The following is a 17,340-nucleotide window of genomic DNA, read 5'->3' on the forward strand; positions in this document are numbered from 1 at the left end:
TAATTTGATGAATTTTTGTTGTAGGTGGGTGCTGTTGATTTCTTGGAACAACCAACCATTGCCTTCCTGCGTTTGGCGGAAGGTGTTCCAATGCCAAGTCTAACCGAGGTACCCATACCCGTTCGTTTCATGTTCATTTTGTTGGGACCACCCAATTATGACTTGGATTATCATGAAGTGGGTCGTGCCATTGCCACTCTCATGGCCAACGAATCATTCCATGGCATTGCCTATACGGCCGATGATAGAAAAGATTTACTCTCGGCCATAAATGAATTCTTGGATGATTCGATTGTTTTGCCACCGGGTAATTGGGACCGTCATGACTTGTTGCCATTCGAAGAGCTGAAAGCCAAGAAAGACTGGATTCGTTCGCGTAAGACCAAGGCTCTCCAGAACAAGAAAGAGCAAAAAGAGAAGCAGATCAATAACATTGGCACTGATCTAATAAGTGCTTTGGTCGAGAAGAAACCGGATGACGACGATGATGATGAAAAGAAAAAGCCAAGTCCCTTGGAGAAAACACATCGCTTGTGGGGTGGTCTACGCAACGATCTGAAGCGTCGCTTGCCCATGTATCGCAGTGATATTCTGGATGGTCTGAACACTGAAACTTTGGCCGCAACGATTTTCATGTATTTTGCTTGCCTCTCTACGGCCATTACCTTTGGTGGTTTGGCTTCGGACAAAACCCACAATTTGATTGGTATATCAGAGACGCTGTTGAGCGCATCCGTGGTAGGTGTTATTTTCCACTCGCTGGCTGGTCAACCTTTGGTAATTATTGGAACAACGGGACCGCTATTGCTGTTCGATGAGGCTTTGAATAACTTTTGTAAGGAAAATGGTATAAGCTTTTTAACCATACGAGCCTATATTGGCATATGGTTGGCAGTTATCTCAATTTTGGTCTCGGCATTCGAGGGAAGCGTTTATGTCCGTCTCCTGACTCGTTTCACACAGGAAATATTCTCGGCTCTTATAACGCTGATTTATATTGTGGAGACCATTATGAAACTTGTATCGGTGTATAAGAAACATCCCCTCCTGGCTGATTATAATTTACCACCTCCAACAATGGTCGGTTCTTCTCCCTTGGATAGGGGCAATGAAACCGTCTTGGGTTTGGAAGATTCATCCAGCTTGGAAGGAGCAAATTTAACAACGAATGCCAACACAACTGTGGATTATGGATCCCTTTCTCCCTTGAATATGCCCAATACGGCGCTATTTTGTACCATCCTAACATTGGGCACCTTTACAGTGGCCTACTATCTAAAGCTGTTCCGTAACTCACACTTTTTGGGACGTAATGCCCGTCGTGCCCTGGGTGATTTTGGTGTACCAATTTCAATAACGATATTTGTTATGGTTGACTATTTCATTCCTCAAGTCTACACCGAGAAGTTAAGTGTACCCGAGGGCATTTCACCCAGTGATCCTGTTAATCGCGGTTGGCTGGTGAGTTTGGGGCCCGTTGAAACCTGGTTGCCATTCATGGCCGGCATTCCCGCCCTCTTAGTATACATTCTCATTTTCATGGAATCACACATATCCGAATTGATTGTTGATAAACCAGAAAGAGGATTAAAGAAAGGATCTGGTCTGCATTTTGACATTGTCCTTCTGTGTTGTCTGAATATGCTTTGCGGATTCTTTGGCATGCCATGGCACTGTGCTGCAACTGTGCGTTCGGTGGCTCATGTCTCTGCCCTTACTATCATGTCGAGGTAAGTTGGGAGAAAACCAAATATGTTGCATCTATGTGTTCAAGCAATAAATTACATTCCATCAATTTGCAGAACCCATGCTCCCGGTGAATCTCCGAGAATTATTGATGTCAAAGAGCAACGGCTATCTGGCTTCTTTGTATCCCTGATGATTGGTTTGTCTGTTACCATGGCACCCTTGTTGCGTCTCATTCCTATGGCTGTGCTGTTTGGTGTGTTCCTGTATATGGGCGTTGCTTCGATGAGTGGTGTCCAGTTCTTTGATAGGTGAGTAACGAATATTGAGGTTTCTACGAATTGAAGTTACTTAATGCCGAAAGCTTTTAATATTTTGCCGAGAGAATATTTTATCGTTTTTTTTTTTTTGTATTTTTTACAAACATAAAATATTTTTTTTTCATTGAAGGACGTTTAAAAAACCACCAGAACCTTGATATTTTGTTGGCAATTCTAATAAAATCTTAAAAATATCATGATTTGTCCTGAGGAAGTTTTTGAAAAATGCACGATTTTCTTTAAATAAACTGCAAATTTAGAGGGTGTTGAATATTTTTTTCTTTAAAAAACTCTGTACGACAAAATTAATTTTTTGGCAATAATTGAGTGGAAAATTTTTCAGATTATGAAATTAGAGTTAAAAAGTTAACTGTTTTTAAAAGTTGTTGTTGCACACATTTCTAAACTGGTGTATTTTTTTTTTTTGCTTTTTCAGAGTGAGATTGTTCTTTATGCCCGTAAAACATTATCCGCCAACGCCGTACGTTAAGAAAGTTCCTACCTGGAAAATGCACCTGTTTACGACCATACAAGTTTTATGTCTGGCTGTACTGTGGGCTGTGAAATCCTCAAAGATATCGTTGGCGTTCCCCTTCTTTTTGGTAATGATGGTACCGATTCGTATGAAATTAGCAGCAATGTATAAGCCTCATGAAATTGCAGCGGTAAGTTAAGAAAATTGTGAAAGTTTTATAAAAAAATATTTCCTACATAGCTGTTTACACTGAAGTCATAAATGATAGGTATAAATGTCTTTGAATTTCAATATACTTATGAATATATAGACAAAGAAACCAAAACTAGTAAAGGAGAGTTTTTGAAAATTCGTACCAAAAGGGTACGAAAAGTAGTTAAATGATGCTCATCAACTAAAACGGTACCATTAGGTATTTTTGTGAAAGGATGGAGCTACAAATTTGGTAAGAGAATCAAGGCTGAAAAGTACATTCGATATATGAATATGGTTTTGGAAATGTTTACTAAGTGTGCGAACTGTACTAAGTGGTACTAAATTTGGAACTGTTTGGTTTGGGTGAACGGATGGAGCTGATATTTTGAAATTTTGTATTGGGGTCCCTGTTAGAAGTAGGTTTGTGATAAGAAGGTGGATTTGAAACTGTGTACTATAAGTGTACGAAAAGTACTAAATATTACTTAATGTGGTACAATTTGGTATTGACTGAACAGATAGTGCTTGAAATTTGGTAAAAGTTGGTATTCATGTGTAGCCTGGATATATGGAGGTGGTTTTCGAAATGTGTGCTATTATTATACGAAAAGTGCTAAATAGTACTAAATTTGGTATTGGTATAAGGAATGAAGCTGAAATCCTTAATTTTGATATTGAGGTCACTGTTGGTATGTAGGGTTTACATATGGAGACTTTGAAATAGTTTTGGACAGAAAAGTTGGATGTAGCTCCATTATGCAATGGTTTTACTAATATCCTCTTCAGTACACTTCAAAATGAAAGCTGTAAAAGGTAAACATTTTCCTATTATTCTTTTTGGTCCAATACGAACTGTTGGAACGAATCTAAAATTTTAAGGTGGTTTTTTTCGCTGACGAATTAGCAGGCACTTTCTAGTCTTAATATATTTCCACAAAATTTAAAGGAGGTGGTTTTATGATGAATGTAAATCATCGCTCTAGAATGTATGAGACACATACTTTCTTCTACACTAAACTCGGTCGTATGTGACAAAGTCTCTCACAATGTGAGCTGATAAATAAATAGGATGAAGATATTTGTGGGGTTAAATCCTAATCTGAACCGATATCGACAGGGTTTGGTATAGGTATTTCTAATTTGTATCTGATATCTTGCTATCGGAAATAATTGTTACAGAGTGCATATTTCGTGTTTGGTCGATTTAAATATTAAATCGGATGAAACATATAGGCTATCTAGGCTGTAGCATGTGCCAAATTTTATCTTGTTTGGGCTAATATTACCCATTAGATGCATAATAATATTGAAATCCGACGTAAATATATATGGGAGCTATACATAAATTTCAACCGATTATCGTCAATTTCAATATGGTTCTTCTTTGAGCCATACAAATGCTTTGTGAAAAAATTCATCTCAATCCGAAAATAAATGCGACCTGTATTTTGTTCACAAAAATACATGGACAGACGGATGGACATGTATAAATCGACTCAGAATGTGATTCTATGGAGATCCTTAAAAAGTAAAAAGGATTCTCTCTCGTTTCCTTTGGTAGGCTACACACAAATGCACAAGGACATAATACCTTGTACCACAGTTATGTGACGTATACCCTAAGAACCCTTTCGTAACTATTGGACATTTTATTGGTATGTAACTCTTATTATTGTGGGTATTAAAGTTCAACCCGGCCGAACTTAACTGCTTTTTACTTGTGAGTTTCACTCCTGCGAGTTAAAGAAAAGAAATCAAGTATACTTTGTTTTGGGATTGGCAGGGGATTTGTTGCTTATATAATACACCCGCCTCTTTCTTCTGCTGTTTTTCTCCACCAGGCTTTTGCGGTACATCGATACCTTTTTATACCCACCACCATAGTATGGAGGGTATATTAAGTTTGCCATTCCGTTGTAACGCCTCGAAATATAAATTTAGCGATGTCCCCCTCTGCCTTTCTGTCCATCCGAAATGAAGTATGTTGATTTTATTTACATGTGTTTTATGTCTGCAGGGCCTTTCGTATTGAAAATGGGGCAAGCAGGTCCACGTTTTGGTATAACCCCAGATTTAAAGTGTTTTGATTGTTTTAGTCACAATATAACCCTAATTTCCCGGCATGAAGGCAAATTTTTTGCATAGAACTGTTTCTAAGGTCCATGTTTTGTAATAGTCCCCATATAACTGTATCTCCCGATATTCAGTATTTTGATGAATTGTGTCACACTTTTAACCAGAATTGTTTCAAATTTGGTATTTAGGGTTCGTAATAGATACTACATACTGTGACAGAAGATTGCTCATATAGGTCTACAACTTCGCATAGGCCCCATATAACGATATCTCATAAAAATTCGCTATTTTAAGAATTTTAGCTATATTTTTAACCAAAATATCTCAAATTTGGTATTTGTAGTCGAAATAGGCACCACCTTCGTATATTTTGATGATTTTAGTTATGTTTTTTCAACAGAACTATCACTCAGTGTTGGAAGTCGTAATAGCCGCCAGCTTTTCTCGCATTTTCATATAGCCCCATATATCTGTAACACCTGATATTCGGAATTTTTAAAATTATAGTGGATTATTTTTAACATTTTTCATGTTCTTTCCAATTGATGGAGGGTACAAAAAGTTTGACCCGGCCGAACTTAACTGCTTTTCCACTCTTATTTTTAAAAGCAGGAGGGTTGACTTAATCGATTATGCCGAATTATTCGTTTCAGATTTATTACAGTTCCCATATTAATTTCCCTCCAAATATATTTAATGATTCATCATGGCGCATTTTTTAAAATAAAATAAATGTTCCGTCATGCAATCAAGAGCGACTGGAATAAACTCTGCCAAGTTTGGACCATATAGGTTTAGCTGTAGCAATAGTTCCGAAATATGTCTGATCCGTTTTAGAGGTTTTTGTTTGTTTGTTATTGTTGAAGATTCAATCAGTTGATTACTTAAGGGAAAGAAAAAAAGAAAATAGCCAGAGTCAACGAATTTATAGACATCTAAAAACAAATATTGGCCATCTCTATTTAAATGATAAGTACTCTGAAGAGAAAATCATTTGCATCTTTAAAGCGCGTAGCGGTATGATACCTCTGGAATACAACAGATTTGACCAAGGAGACCGAAATAGAGAATGCAAGCTTTGTAATATGCGGGAAGTAGAAACGATGCAGCACTTTCTAGGAATTTGTCCCGTATTACGAGAATTCAGAATGAGATCATTCAGAAAGCCAACGCTTGATGAAGAGGAAATAATCAAGATACTCAATGGCGAAGAAGAAAGTGGCTGGAATGACTTAACAAACTACATTGAAGTCAGCTATAAATACAGGCAGCTTTTGATAAATGAATTTAACTAAACACTTTTATCTAAAAAAGAAAAACTTTGAATTTATTAAACTAGGCGACAGACGTTTTAAAAACATTGTCGCAATCCCAATATCAACTTCTTAATATCTATTAATGTCATACTGTATTTGAAAATATTTATTCAATAAAGAAGTTTTTTACTACTACTACTACTACTTAAGGGCGAAGATAAAGGACACTTGGTCGAAAACAAACTTTTAAAGTATCGGGTATTCTCAAGTCAATGAGAATTATGCTCTCTTTTCATAAAAAAATTGCAACTACCAGATCATACTTTGTTTAGATCATTGCTCTCTGTAATATGAGGTTAATCAAATGGTGGAATACTCCTATTTTAAGGGTCCCCATAATATACATTCTACAGCAATAGCATTCGATATGAGAGATCACATACGTGACAGAAATACCTATGTTAAATTTGGAGGATTACATAAGATATATTCGGAAATAAGTAACATTGATGATTTTTGCGAAATGGCAGCCTGAAGGAACCAATTTATAAATTACCTAATATTTATAGATTAAATAAATTTAAAGTTTTATTTGTTTGTTTGAATTCTCATTTATCCCTTATTTTTTATTTCAGCTGGATGGAAGTGAAGCCCAGGCCGATGAAGATGAACCCGATTTCTATGAAGAGGCAACCATTCCAGCATAGATATATTTTATTGTTAAAACTCCTCATAAATCCCTTCGACTAGAACTAGAAAAATGCACAAATTTTGTTGTTATTGTTGGTAATTTCGACAAACACTTTAAGAGAAAATAAAAGAAAACAAACAAAAGAAATTACAAAATAAATAATTTATTGTTAAATTCTCGAGAAAACTATTAGAATGAAACTCTACGAGTATGTGAAATACTGGTTGCAATTGCAACATGTTTTAGCCTAAATGTAATTAAGTACTTACATCTGTTAGCATGTACTAAATATAGATAAACAAATTTTAATTATTCACACAAAATACACACACACACACATACTTAAATCTTTTTAAAACTGTAAAATTAGCACCCCTAAATTCAAAACAAAAGAAATAACTAAAATATATTAATAAATCTTGTTATTACAAATGTAAACTTCAAAAGAAAAGTAAAAAAATAACTTAAAAAAATTAAACTTTGTGAGCTTTATTACTAAAAGTATTAAATCTATGTATGTAAAATTATAAGAAATAATTTTAATATCTTTAAAGCATAACGAGCAACCATTGTAAATTTTCACATAAATACGTACTTACTGTAAATCGTTTATGTTTTGTATTTAGGTTTTTGTTTCCTCTATGTATAAATTCCTATTTATTTGTTATATATATGTAAAAAAATAATAGTCGCAAACAGTACTTAATAAAAAAGATTAAATAAAATAAAAATACAAAATACGAAAAGAATATCAAACACTTGAGACAGACAAAGAAATCGCCGTGCATATTAAATGTTCAAATTTGCTGCTAAAGCCTTCTATGTGATTGTGTACTTAAATATCAGGTTGGGATACAATACAAAACAAAAACAAGACAACAAAATGAGAAACTATTTTAAGAAAAATATACATTCTTTACAGAGAGTAGTATATACATGAACAGAACATACTTAAATATTTACAATAGACATATATCTTAGCATAAGTATTGAATTTGCATGCAATATCAACGAATTGACAAATGTGTAACCCCTAGATAAATTATAATGCCAGCACTCGAATCTCGAATTGAATCTTGGTACCCAGTACAATAATTTTTAGTTCTCCTATTTCAATTATGTTTTATCTTCATTTCTGTGAAGAGTAGAACTGCAGATTCGACAGATGTTTAGTCAATTTTTTGTCAGAATTAAAATCCTAAGGAATAAAAAGGACGTTAAGTTCGTCCGATCCAACTTTTTATACCCTTCATTCTGTGAATACATAAATTACTATGAAATTTTAAATTACGTAAAATCTGGGCTTGGCTATATGACAAGATCCTTTATTTTAGGTAATTAAGTTGAAAATCTTAAAAATACCCATACTTGAGGATGTCTACAATTATAAGGGCATACAATGAATAATTTTTGTAAAAATATTTGACCAGGATCCTTAAAACACCGGTTACACAATTTAGGCGGAATCCTTCAAAATATCGCAAATAAATAGGTACCTTAATATGGGTGCTGCTCAAAATTGTGAACCTTATTAAACAGTTTTTTTTTTTTTTTTGTGAGCAGAAAACACGAAATATCCAGTTCTAGCCAATTTGGTTTGAAATTGTAGTTTCAAAACGCCGAAAATCTGGAAGGATTGTTACATGGGGTCTATAGGAAATTCGGCATCTATATGGGTGATACAAATTGACGAAATTGGGTGATAATAATTGACGAATTACAGCTTTTCCAGTTGGAGCTGTGGCTAAAAACTTCAAAATACCTAAAGTCGAACCTAAATAAAACACCAAAAATCAATACCAGTGAAATAATATGGACTTTACATTGATTAAGCAGACCGACGGACACTTTTTATGGTGACCAAGAATATTTACATACACTCGATGGAGTCTCCGACAAAATTTTATGATGGAAGGCAAACAAAAATGACCTGGATTTTGGCACATTCGACAGAATTCAGAAGCATTACATTAAATTTTGTGAAAATCGCTACACCGATTTGGTGTTTATGTCCCTCACATTCGTTATATACATTCGACAAAAATGATGTTTGGTACCAAATATCAGATACAGCCCAGAAATACCTCTGCCAAATTTTATTAAGATCGGTTCAGATTTGGATATAGCTCCCATATATATCTCTTACCGATTTCGGATTAATTGTGCACCAAATGGCCAATAACAGTCCAAAAGTCCTGAATTTTGTTACATCTGACCGAATTCAGTCTAGAAGTACAATTTGGAGAAAATCGGTCCAGGTATAGCTATAGCTTTCAAATATATTTTTTCATCCGAATCAAATTTTATCGAGGAGTGTTAAGATTTGGATATAGCTCCCATATATATCCTTAATTCGATTTCAGGAGTGAATTTCGGGACGTACGTTTCCATTTTGTGGAACTCGGATCCAATATATATATTTATACTTTCTGCAATGAAATTAAGGCCAATTCCACTGAAAATTCGAGATAACAATCTTCTACCAGTATTATAGCAAAACAAGCCGCGATATTGTCTATTTTCATACTTGTCCTATCAGACCAACTTGTTTCTTTTCACGGTTCGACGAGGGTATCAATTTCTTGCTGGTTAGTGGATATGAATTTAAAGTGGATTCGACTGAAATAAATAGATATATATTTTTGAAAATTGCAAGAGGTGCCAAGATCTCACACTACACAAATACATACACATGTAATATTCGTGTAAATTATTAAATTTTACAGTAAATAATCCAACTATATTTTTTCTACTACCTCCTTAATCATTTTAAACTAAGTCTCACTAGTAGTCCTAAGTAATATGTATGGCTAACTGAAAAGCTTTTTTGATTGACTTATTATAGATAAACTGATCACAGTCATACGAGGAAAATTGCATACATATATTGTATAATATTGATACAATCTATACGTTATATTCATAAATGAATTATATTACAGGGTGAGATAAAAAACTGCAACAAAGTCAAAATTTTTATTTTTTTTAATTTTATTGAATGAAAGAAAAAATATCGGAAATAGCATCAAAATTTTAGAATAAGTTTAGATTTGTTCGAATTGGTCACCTTTGGCACGAATAATGGCCTTCAAACGGCCAATGAAATCGTCACACGTTGCCCGAATGTTGTTCTGCGGTATTTTGTCCCATTTCCGGCGAAGCGCTTGCTTGAGGTGATCGACACTTTGGTATTTTTTAGTGCCAACCTTGCTTTCCAAAATACTTCAGACACAATAGTCCAACGGATTGGTATCCGGAGATTTTGGTGGCCATTGTGCGCTGGAAATGAAGCGAGGAACTCATTTTGTAACCATTCTTGGGTGGCGCGTGCTGAGTGCGATGGTGCTGAGTCCTGTTGGAATGTCGAAAGTCTGCGGCCAAAATGTTTGCGTGCCCAAGGCTTTAATACACCTTCCATTGATAATATTCGGCATATATTCTGATGCCACGGTCGATAAATACGAGCGGCGAGCTACCATCGGCTGTTGAGTTCTGGTGGCCAACCGAAGTTGCACATTTTCAGCTGACCTCTTTGGCAAGTAAACACGCTCATTTTGTTGATTTACAAACTTACATCGGAAAAAAGCAAATTTGGCAGTTCACCACTTTCGGCCAAGCAAAGCAACTCTTTAGCTCTTTTGAGTCTTTTTTTTCCATTACGGTGTAAGTTCTTGCACTTTTGGGAATTTCAATGACTTTACCCCGAGCTCTTTTTTTATTATTTGCCGAATGGGATATTGTGATATGTTCAGCTCACGAGCCATTTTCGGCCACTGCGACTCGGGTTTTGATCAAGTCGTTTCTTTCCTTTCGAAACATTTCTGCTGATGTTACTGTTTTCTTCCGTCCATTTCCTTGACGTCGGGCTACGCTTCGTATCACGGTAAAGAGCTGTGGTACGAGACACAAATGATTTATACACATTCAAATGTTGGAGTGCTCTAACGATAGCCACTTGTAGTTTTCACGCTTGAATTCCATCACGAATAACTTTTTTTGTGGAAATTTCTCACCAAATTACTTTTCTACAAGCGTAGAAATACAATGAACTGTTACTGGAATAATTTTAACAGCTGTCGGACGAGTGGCTTAGAAATGACAGCAGTCTGAAGTTGGTTGCTATTTTTCATCTCAACCTGTATATTAAATGCAGTTTTAGTTTTTTTTGGGAAATATTTGTTTCAGATCAAGGAAAAATTTTCGATCGGAAGAACTTGTTTTCACTTCTTTTTGCAAAAACTTGAAATTTCTTGATTCTATTGGCATATATTAGGCAGATGATTAAGTCTGCCTGTCCGTCCCTCTTACAAGTTAGGATAAAGCAGACATATATTGTTTGACGTCAGGTCGATTTGAAAGATGACTTCAGTTATCAACGAAATTTACAGATTTCAAGAAGATAATGATCAATATAGATCCACGTTTTAGGTATATTTCGATTGTTTTACCGCCTCGCCAAGGTATGGAGGGTATATAAAGTTTGTCATTCCGTTATGTATTCTTATGTATATATATTCTTGATCAGCATAAAAATCTATGTCAATTTAGCCATGCCCGTCCGTCTGTGGGAATCACTCTAGCTTTCGAACGTAATGAAGTTAGTCCGTAGAATTTTTGGTATCGAAAAAAGATTTAAGATGTTTTTTTATTGTTTTTGCTGTAAATTGTCAGTTTGTTTTCCCAGTATACAGGGAACGTCCTTGCATAGAACTGTCTATATTGGTTTTATGATTTGTTATAGTCCCCATATAACAGCACCTCCAGATATTCGGTGTTTGGGTGATATGCGTCACACTTTTCACCGGAACTGTTTTAAATTTGGTATTTACAGTTCGCCATAGGTACTTCCTTTTATAACAGAAAAAACAACTTAAAGGTCCATATTTTCGTATAGCCCTATAGCCATATACAGGTAAGGCTCAATATTCGATACTTTGTTGATTTTAGCTACATTTTTCAATAGAATTATCTCAATTCGTACTATGCGCAACCCTTCTCTGGCAGATAATTGGCTGTAGAGGCTATCGTACAGCCCATTTAACTGTCATTTCCTCCATCATACTATGGAAAGTATATTAATTTCGTCAATCCGGTTGTAACTCCTCGAAATATTCATGTCAGACCCAACAAATTATATATATCCTTGACCAGTATAAAATTCTAAGCAAATTAGCGCTATGCGTCTGTCTATTTATTTATTTATTTGTTCATCTGCCTCTCTCTGTTGTTATCACGCTATATTTCGAACGAATTGATATAGAAGGCTAAAATTTTGCACACATGTGTTGTTTGTCAGTAAGCAGGTTAAGTTCGTAAATGGGTCATATCGTTCCACGTTTTCGTATAGCCCCCTTTAACGGTACCTCTCAATATTCGGTATATTGATGATTTCAGCGTTATTATAGACCGGAATTGTTTTAAATGTCGTATTGGAAGATTTTAAGGGTATTGCAACATATGAGTTTTATATGTCCATATTCATATAGCCCCTATATAACACTTCCTCCCAAAATTCGGTACTTTTATGGTATTAGATACATTATAGACCGGAATTGTTTTACATTTCGTATTTGAATGTCTTAATGGGTACTACAGCCCATGACAAAAATTTGCGTGTACAGGTCCACGTCTTCGTATAGCCATCATATAACGATACCTCCCGACATTCGGTATTTTGATGATTTTAGAGACACTATTCACCGGAATTGTTTCAAATTTCGTATTTAGGGGTCCTAATGGGTACTACAGCCTATGAAAAAAAATGTATTTTTCGACGATTTTTTTTTTTGATATTGATGTTAAAAGTTCGGTCCAGCCACAACACATGTCTTCAAGTGCTTAGATCTGGTATTTAAGCGTTATATAATATTTCTGTTATTACGAATTTCCAATACTAAATTTCAAAAAAAAAAAAAAAGTACTTAATAAAACTTGGGTTAAAATTGCTTTGAAAAATGAAGTTAAAGGTCGAACGTTATGCGGTATATATAACACTGTGTAACACAGCAGATAATGAAAGTAGAACTAACAAGTTAAAAAGCAGTAAGTTCGGCCGGGCCGAATTTTTAATACCCTCCACCATTTGCAACGAATTTGGAAATTTTTAAAAAATAAAATCCTTAAAAAATTCTGTTAAAATTTTAAAAATACCGAATATAGCCGTTATATTGGGGTCTATACGACGTGGACATACATAGGCATTGTTTGTCATAAGCCATTACCATATTCAAATTCGAAACTTGAAATAAACAGTGAATAATGTAGCTAAAATCATCAAAATATCGTATATAATGAGGTGCCGTTATATCGGAGCTGTGCGAAGACCTGGACCAGCATAGCAATTTTCTGTAACAGGCTGTAGCATCCATTACGAACTTCCAATACCACATCTCAAACAATTTCGGTGGGTATTGTACCTAAAATCGTCAAAATACCGAATATAGGGAGGTACTGATATATGGGGCCTATACGAAGACCTGGACCCGCACAGACAATTTTCTGTCACAGACTGTAGTTCCCATAACGAACTTCAAATACCAAATTTGAAACAATTCCGGTGAATAATGTTGCTAAAATCATCAAAATACCGAATATAGGGAGGTACCGTTATATGGGGGCTATACTAAGACGTGGACCTGCACAGAAAATTTTCTGTCTTAGGGTGTAGTATCCATTTTGAACTTCAAATACCAAATTTGAAACAATTCCCGTGAATAACGTCGCTAAAATCATCAAAATACCGAATATCGGGAGGTACCGTTATCTGGGGGCTATACGAAGACCTGGACCCGCACAGACAATTTTCTGTCACAGACTGTAGTTCCCATAACGAACTTCAAATACCAATTTTGAAACAATTCCGGTGAATAATGTTGCTAAAATCATCAAAATACCGAATATAGGGAGGTACCGTTATATGGGGGCTATACTAAGACGTGGACCTGCACAGAAAATTTTCTGTCTTAGGGTGTAGTATCCATTTTGAACTTCAAATACCAAATTTGAAACAATTCCCGTGAATAACGTCGCTAAAATCATCAAAATACCGAATATCGGGAGGTACCGTTATATGGGGGCTATACGAAGACGTGGACCTGCACAGACAATTTTCCGTCTTAGGGTGTAGTATCCACTTTGAACTTCAAATGCCAAATTTGAAATAATTCCCGTGAATAATGTCACTAAAATCATCAAAATACCGAATATAGGGAGGTACCGTTATATGGGGGCTATATGAAAACGTGGACCTACATGGCCCATTTACGAACTTAACCTGCCTACTGGAAAAATAAACATGTGTGCAAAATTTTAGCCATCTATCTCAATTCATTCGAAAGATAGCGTAATTACAACAGACAGACAAACGGACAGACAGACAGACAGACAGACGGACATCGCTAAATCGACTTAGAATTTTACTCTGATCAAGAATATATATACTTTGTTGGGTCTAATATGAGTATTTCGAAGAGTTACAAACGGAACGACAAAGTTAATATACCCTCCATAGTATGGTGGAGAGTATAAAAATACAGGACTCGTGTATCAGAGTTTTGAAATGTTACATCACGAGGATTATTTTGCTAGAAAATTTTAAGCCAGAGACGTGTCAACAAAGAGGTCCTATTTTAAATATGGTTAAAAACTCCCTTTAAACGGCATCACAAAAAGTCAAAATATTCTACAAAGATATTCTACAAGAAGACATCAGAAGCCCAGATCTTTCCTAAACGCAAGATATTAGTATTCGGGGACCTATACCCAAACATGGAATTATAAGGAAAGCTCTTTGCAAGGATATAGGAATACCAATGTACCAATTTTCAATACATTCGGTTTACAACTTTGACCAAAAACCCAAAACACCTTAAATCGATCGCTACCGTCCTATACAACAACGTGTACCTGCGGTCAATTACGGTCAATTTTTAATACCTAATATTAAACTAACCTGAGAGACATCTGAGTAAAATTTTATCAATCTACTTCATTCCGATCGGAAGCTAGAATGATGTTCACAGACGAAGTAAAATCTTATGCTGATCGCGAATTATACTTTACTAAAATTCTCATTTCGAGGAATTATAAAGGGAATGGCAAACTTAAAATACCCTCCATTGTATGGTAGATGCTATAAAAATTAAACAAAGATGAAAACAAAATCAATTTATACATCTGAGAATGTATTTTTTTAATCCTGTATGACTGTTGACAATATGAAAAAAAAGAATAAATAAAAGAATTGTGTTAAAAATCATTAAATACATGCATACATACACACATGTATACATTTCTTAGAGAATTGTTATAAGTAGTTGTTTCACACAAAATTGTTTTTTTTTTTTTTTTTTCTATTATTAACTTTAATTTAATAATGACAATTAAGTTATTTAACTAAAGGATAAGTGAAAACTCTGTCAGTGATATTGAGTGTTAAACACTTTGAAGCTGTGCAATTCAGCTATACCTGACTATACATGTATTTGTGTGTGAATAACATAGAAATACACAATGAATTAACAATCATATGTACCAATAGATTTTATTGTGTTATTCTAAAAATACGTTGTTAAGATACATACCTTTAGTACTAACGAACTTCTATTTAAGCATTTAAGTTTGGCTTTGAACCTCTAATAAATTCTATTCTTAGATAACGTTGTGTTATTGTGTTTTAATTTTTGGGATAAAAAAAGTAGTAAGTAAAAGCCAAAAGTCGGGCGGGGCTCCCGTAATTTAATTTAATAATGTAATTTAATTTATATTGGGAATTTTTAGAAGTAGATCACACCACCTATCAACCAGTGGCTTTAGAGCAGTCATAATTTGGTTTCAGAGGGAACAAAAAAAGCAATTGAAATTCCATAAAGTGCAAGAACTTACACCGCAACAGAAAGAAAATAGACTCAAAAGAGCTAAAGAGTTGCTTAGCTTGGCCGAAAGTGGTGAACTACCGAATTTGGTTTTCTCCGATGAGAAAATATTCGTTGTCCAGCAGTTTGTAAACAAACAAAATTAACGTGCTTACTTGCCAAAGAGGTCAGCTGAAAATATGCACCTTAGGTTGACCACCAGAACTCACGCGCCGGTCGTGTTGATGGTGTGGGCCGCTATAACAGCCTAAGGTCGGTCACCACTCATATTAATCGGCCGTGGCATCAGAATAAATGCCGAATATTATCGCGAAAATATTCTGGATTGTGTTTTAAAGCCTTGGGCACCTTCACATTCCAACAGGACTCAGCACCATCGCACTCAGCACGCGCCACCCAAGAATAGTTACAAAATGAGGTTCCTCCCTTCATTTCCAACGCACAATGGCCACCAAAATCTCCGGATACCAATCCATTGGACTATTGTGTCTGGAGTATTTTATAAAGCAAGGTTGGCACTAAAAAATACCAAAGTGTCGATCACTTCAAGCAAGCGCATCGCCGGAAATGGACCAAAATTCCGCAGATCAACATTTGGGCAGCTTGTGACGGTTTCATTGGCCGTTTGAAGGCCATAATTCGTGCCAAAGGTTACCAATTCGAACAAATCTATACTTATTCTAAAATTTGATGCTATATCCGACATTTTTTGCTTTCATTCAATAAAATTAAAAAAAAAATGTAAAAATTGTTGTGGAGTGCATATTACGCATATGAGGGACTTAAGACCCCAAATCGGATGAAACATATATAGGGGAGCTATAGCTATATCTAAACCGATTTTCACCAAATTTTATTTACTTGCTTCTAGACTGAATTCGGAAGTCGGATGTGCCAGAATTCAATCCATTAAGGCTGATATTAGCTATTATTTGCACACTAAACCTGAAATCGGATTAAGGATATATATGGAAGCTATATCTAAATCTGAACCAATCTCGATAAAATTTGAAAGATGTATTTTTGAGCTCCATAAGTTGTCTTATTTGCGACATACCATTAAGCCATAGCCATAACCGTTACGGTAGATATCAATTGGATTTTGATTTTCTGCCTCATTTTATATTTTCAGCCATATGGCTATGGAGGGTATATATCATTTGATAGGGCGAAAATGGGCCTCATTGAAATAGCGGATTTAGACCCTAGATTTCTTGGGACCAAATCCATTTCAGGACATTTGGAGTCGATCTAGGGATGTCCGTCCGTCTGTCTGTCTGGCTGGTGCGCATAATAACGCTCGAAGGGAGTATCCGATTTGATCCAAATCGTAATATAATTGTCAAATTTAGATCGAATTCGGAAATGGGCAATATCGGCCCACTGCTTCTGGTACCTCCTCCACAAAAGGTCAAAATTTTCACAGAAAATAATTTGCCGTGTGGAACATGATAAGATCATCCAATTTTGTGCAAACTTTGAAAATCCTTATATTTGTATCAGTGCTATGTTAGATGTGAAAATGGACAATATGGGTCCACAGCATAGTGTATCTCTGTTCAGATTTCACACAACTCATTTTTACTAAACATAGATCTGGTGTGGAAATGGTAGATATCGATCCGGTACTTCCTCCACAAAGAGGTCAACATTTTGAATAACAATGAAGATCATAAACCGCGAAATGAGTATCCGATTATTTTCAAACTCGGCACATCCGAATATTTCTATTAACACAAGATCATGTGTTAAGATGGTATATGTCAGA

General features: G+C 35.3%; 1 protein-coding gene across 4 annotated transcripts in view; it reads left to right on the top strand.

The window, feature by feature from the left end:
- LOC101895719 (anion exchange protein 3) overlaps positions 1-15,361 on the top strand; it is a 129,110-nt gene extending 113,749 nt beyond the window's left edge. For all 4 annotated transcript variants that reach the window (XM_059131904.1, XM_059131907.1, XM_059131905.1 and 1 more), the window contains 4 exons: positions 25-1,730; positions 1,803-1,997; positions 2,443-2,671; positions 6,644-15,361. In XM_059131904.1, coding sequence (XP_058987887.1) covers positions 25-1,730; positions 1,803-1,997; positions 2,443-2,671; positions 6,644-6,715 — 2,202 coding nt within the window. In that variant the 3' untranslated portion in view covers positions 6,716-15,361. The remainder of the gene's footprint in view (positions 1-24; positions 1,731-1,802; positions 1,998-2,442; positions 2,672-6,643) is intronic.
- Positions 15,362-17,340: the final 1,979 nt, after the last annotated feature.

The sequence above is a fragment of the Musca domestica genome, unplaced genomic scaffold, assembly GCF_030504385.1.
Source record: "Musca domestica strain aabys unplaced genomic scaffold, Musca_domestica.polishedcontigs.V.1.1 9, whole genome shotgun sequence".
NCBI lineage: Eukaryota > Metazoa > Arthropoda > Insecta > Diptera > Muscidae > Musca > Musca domestica.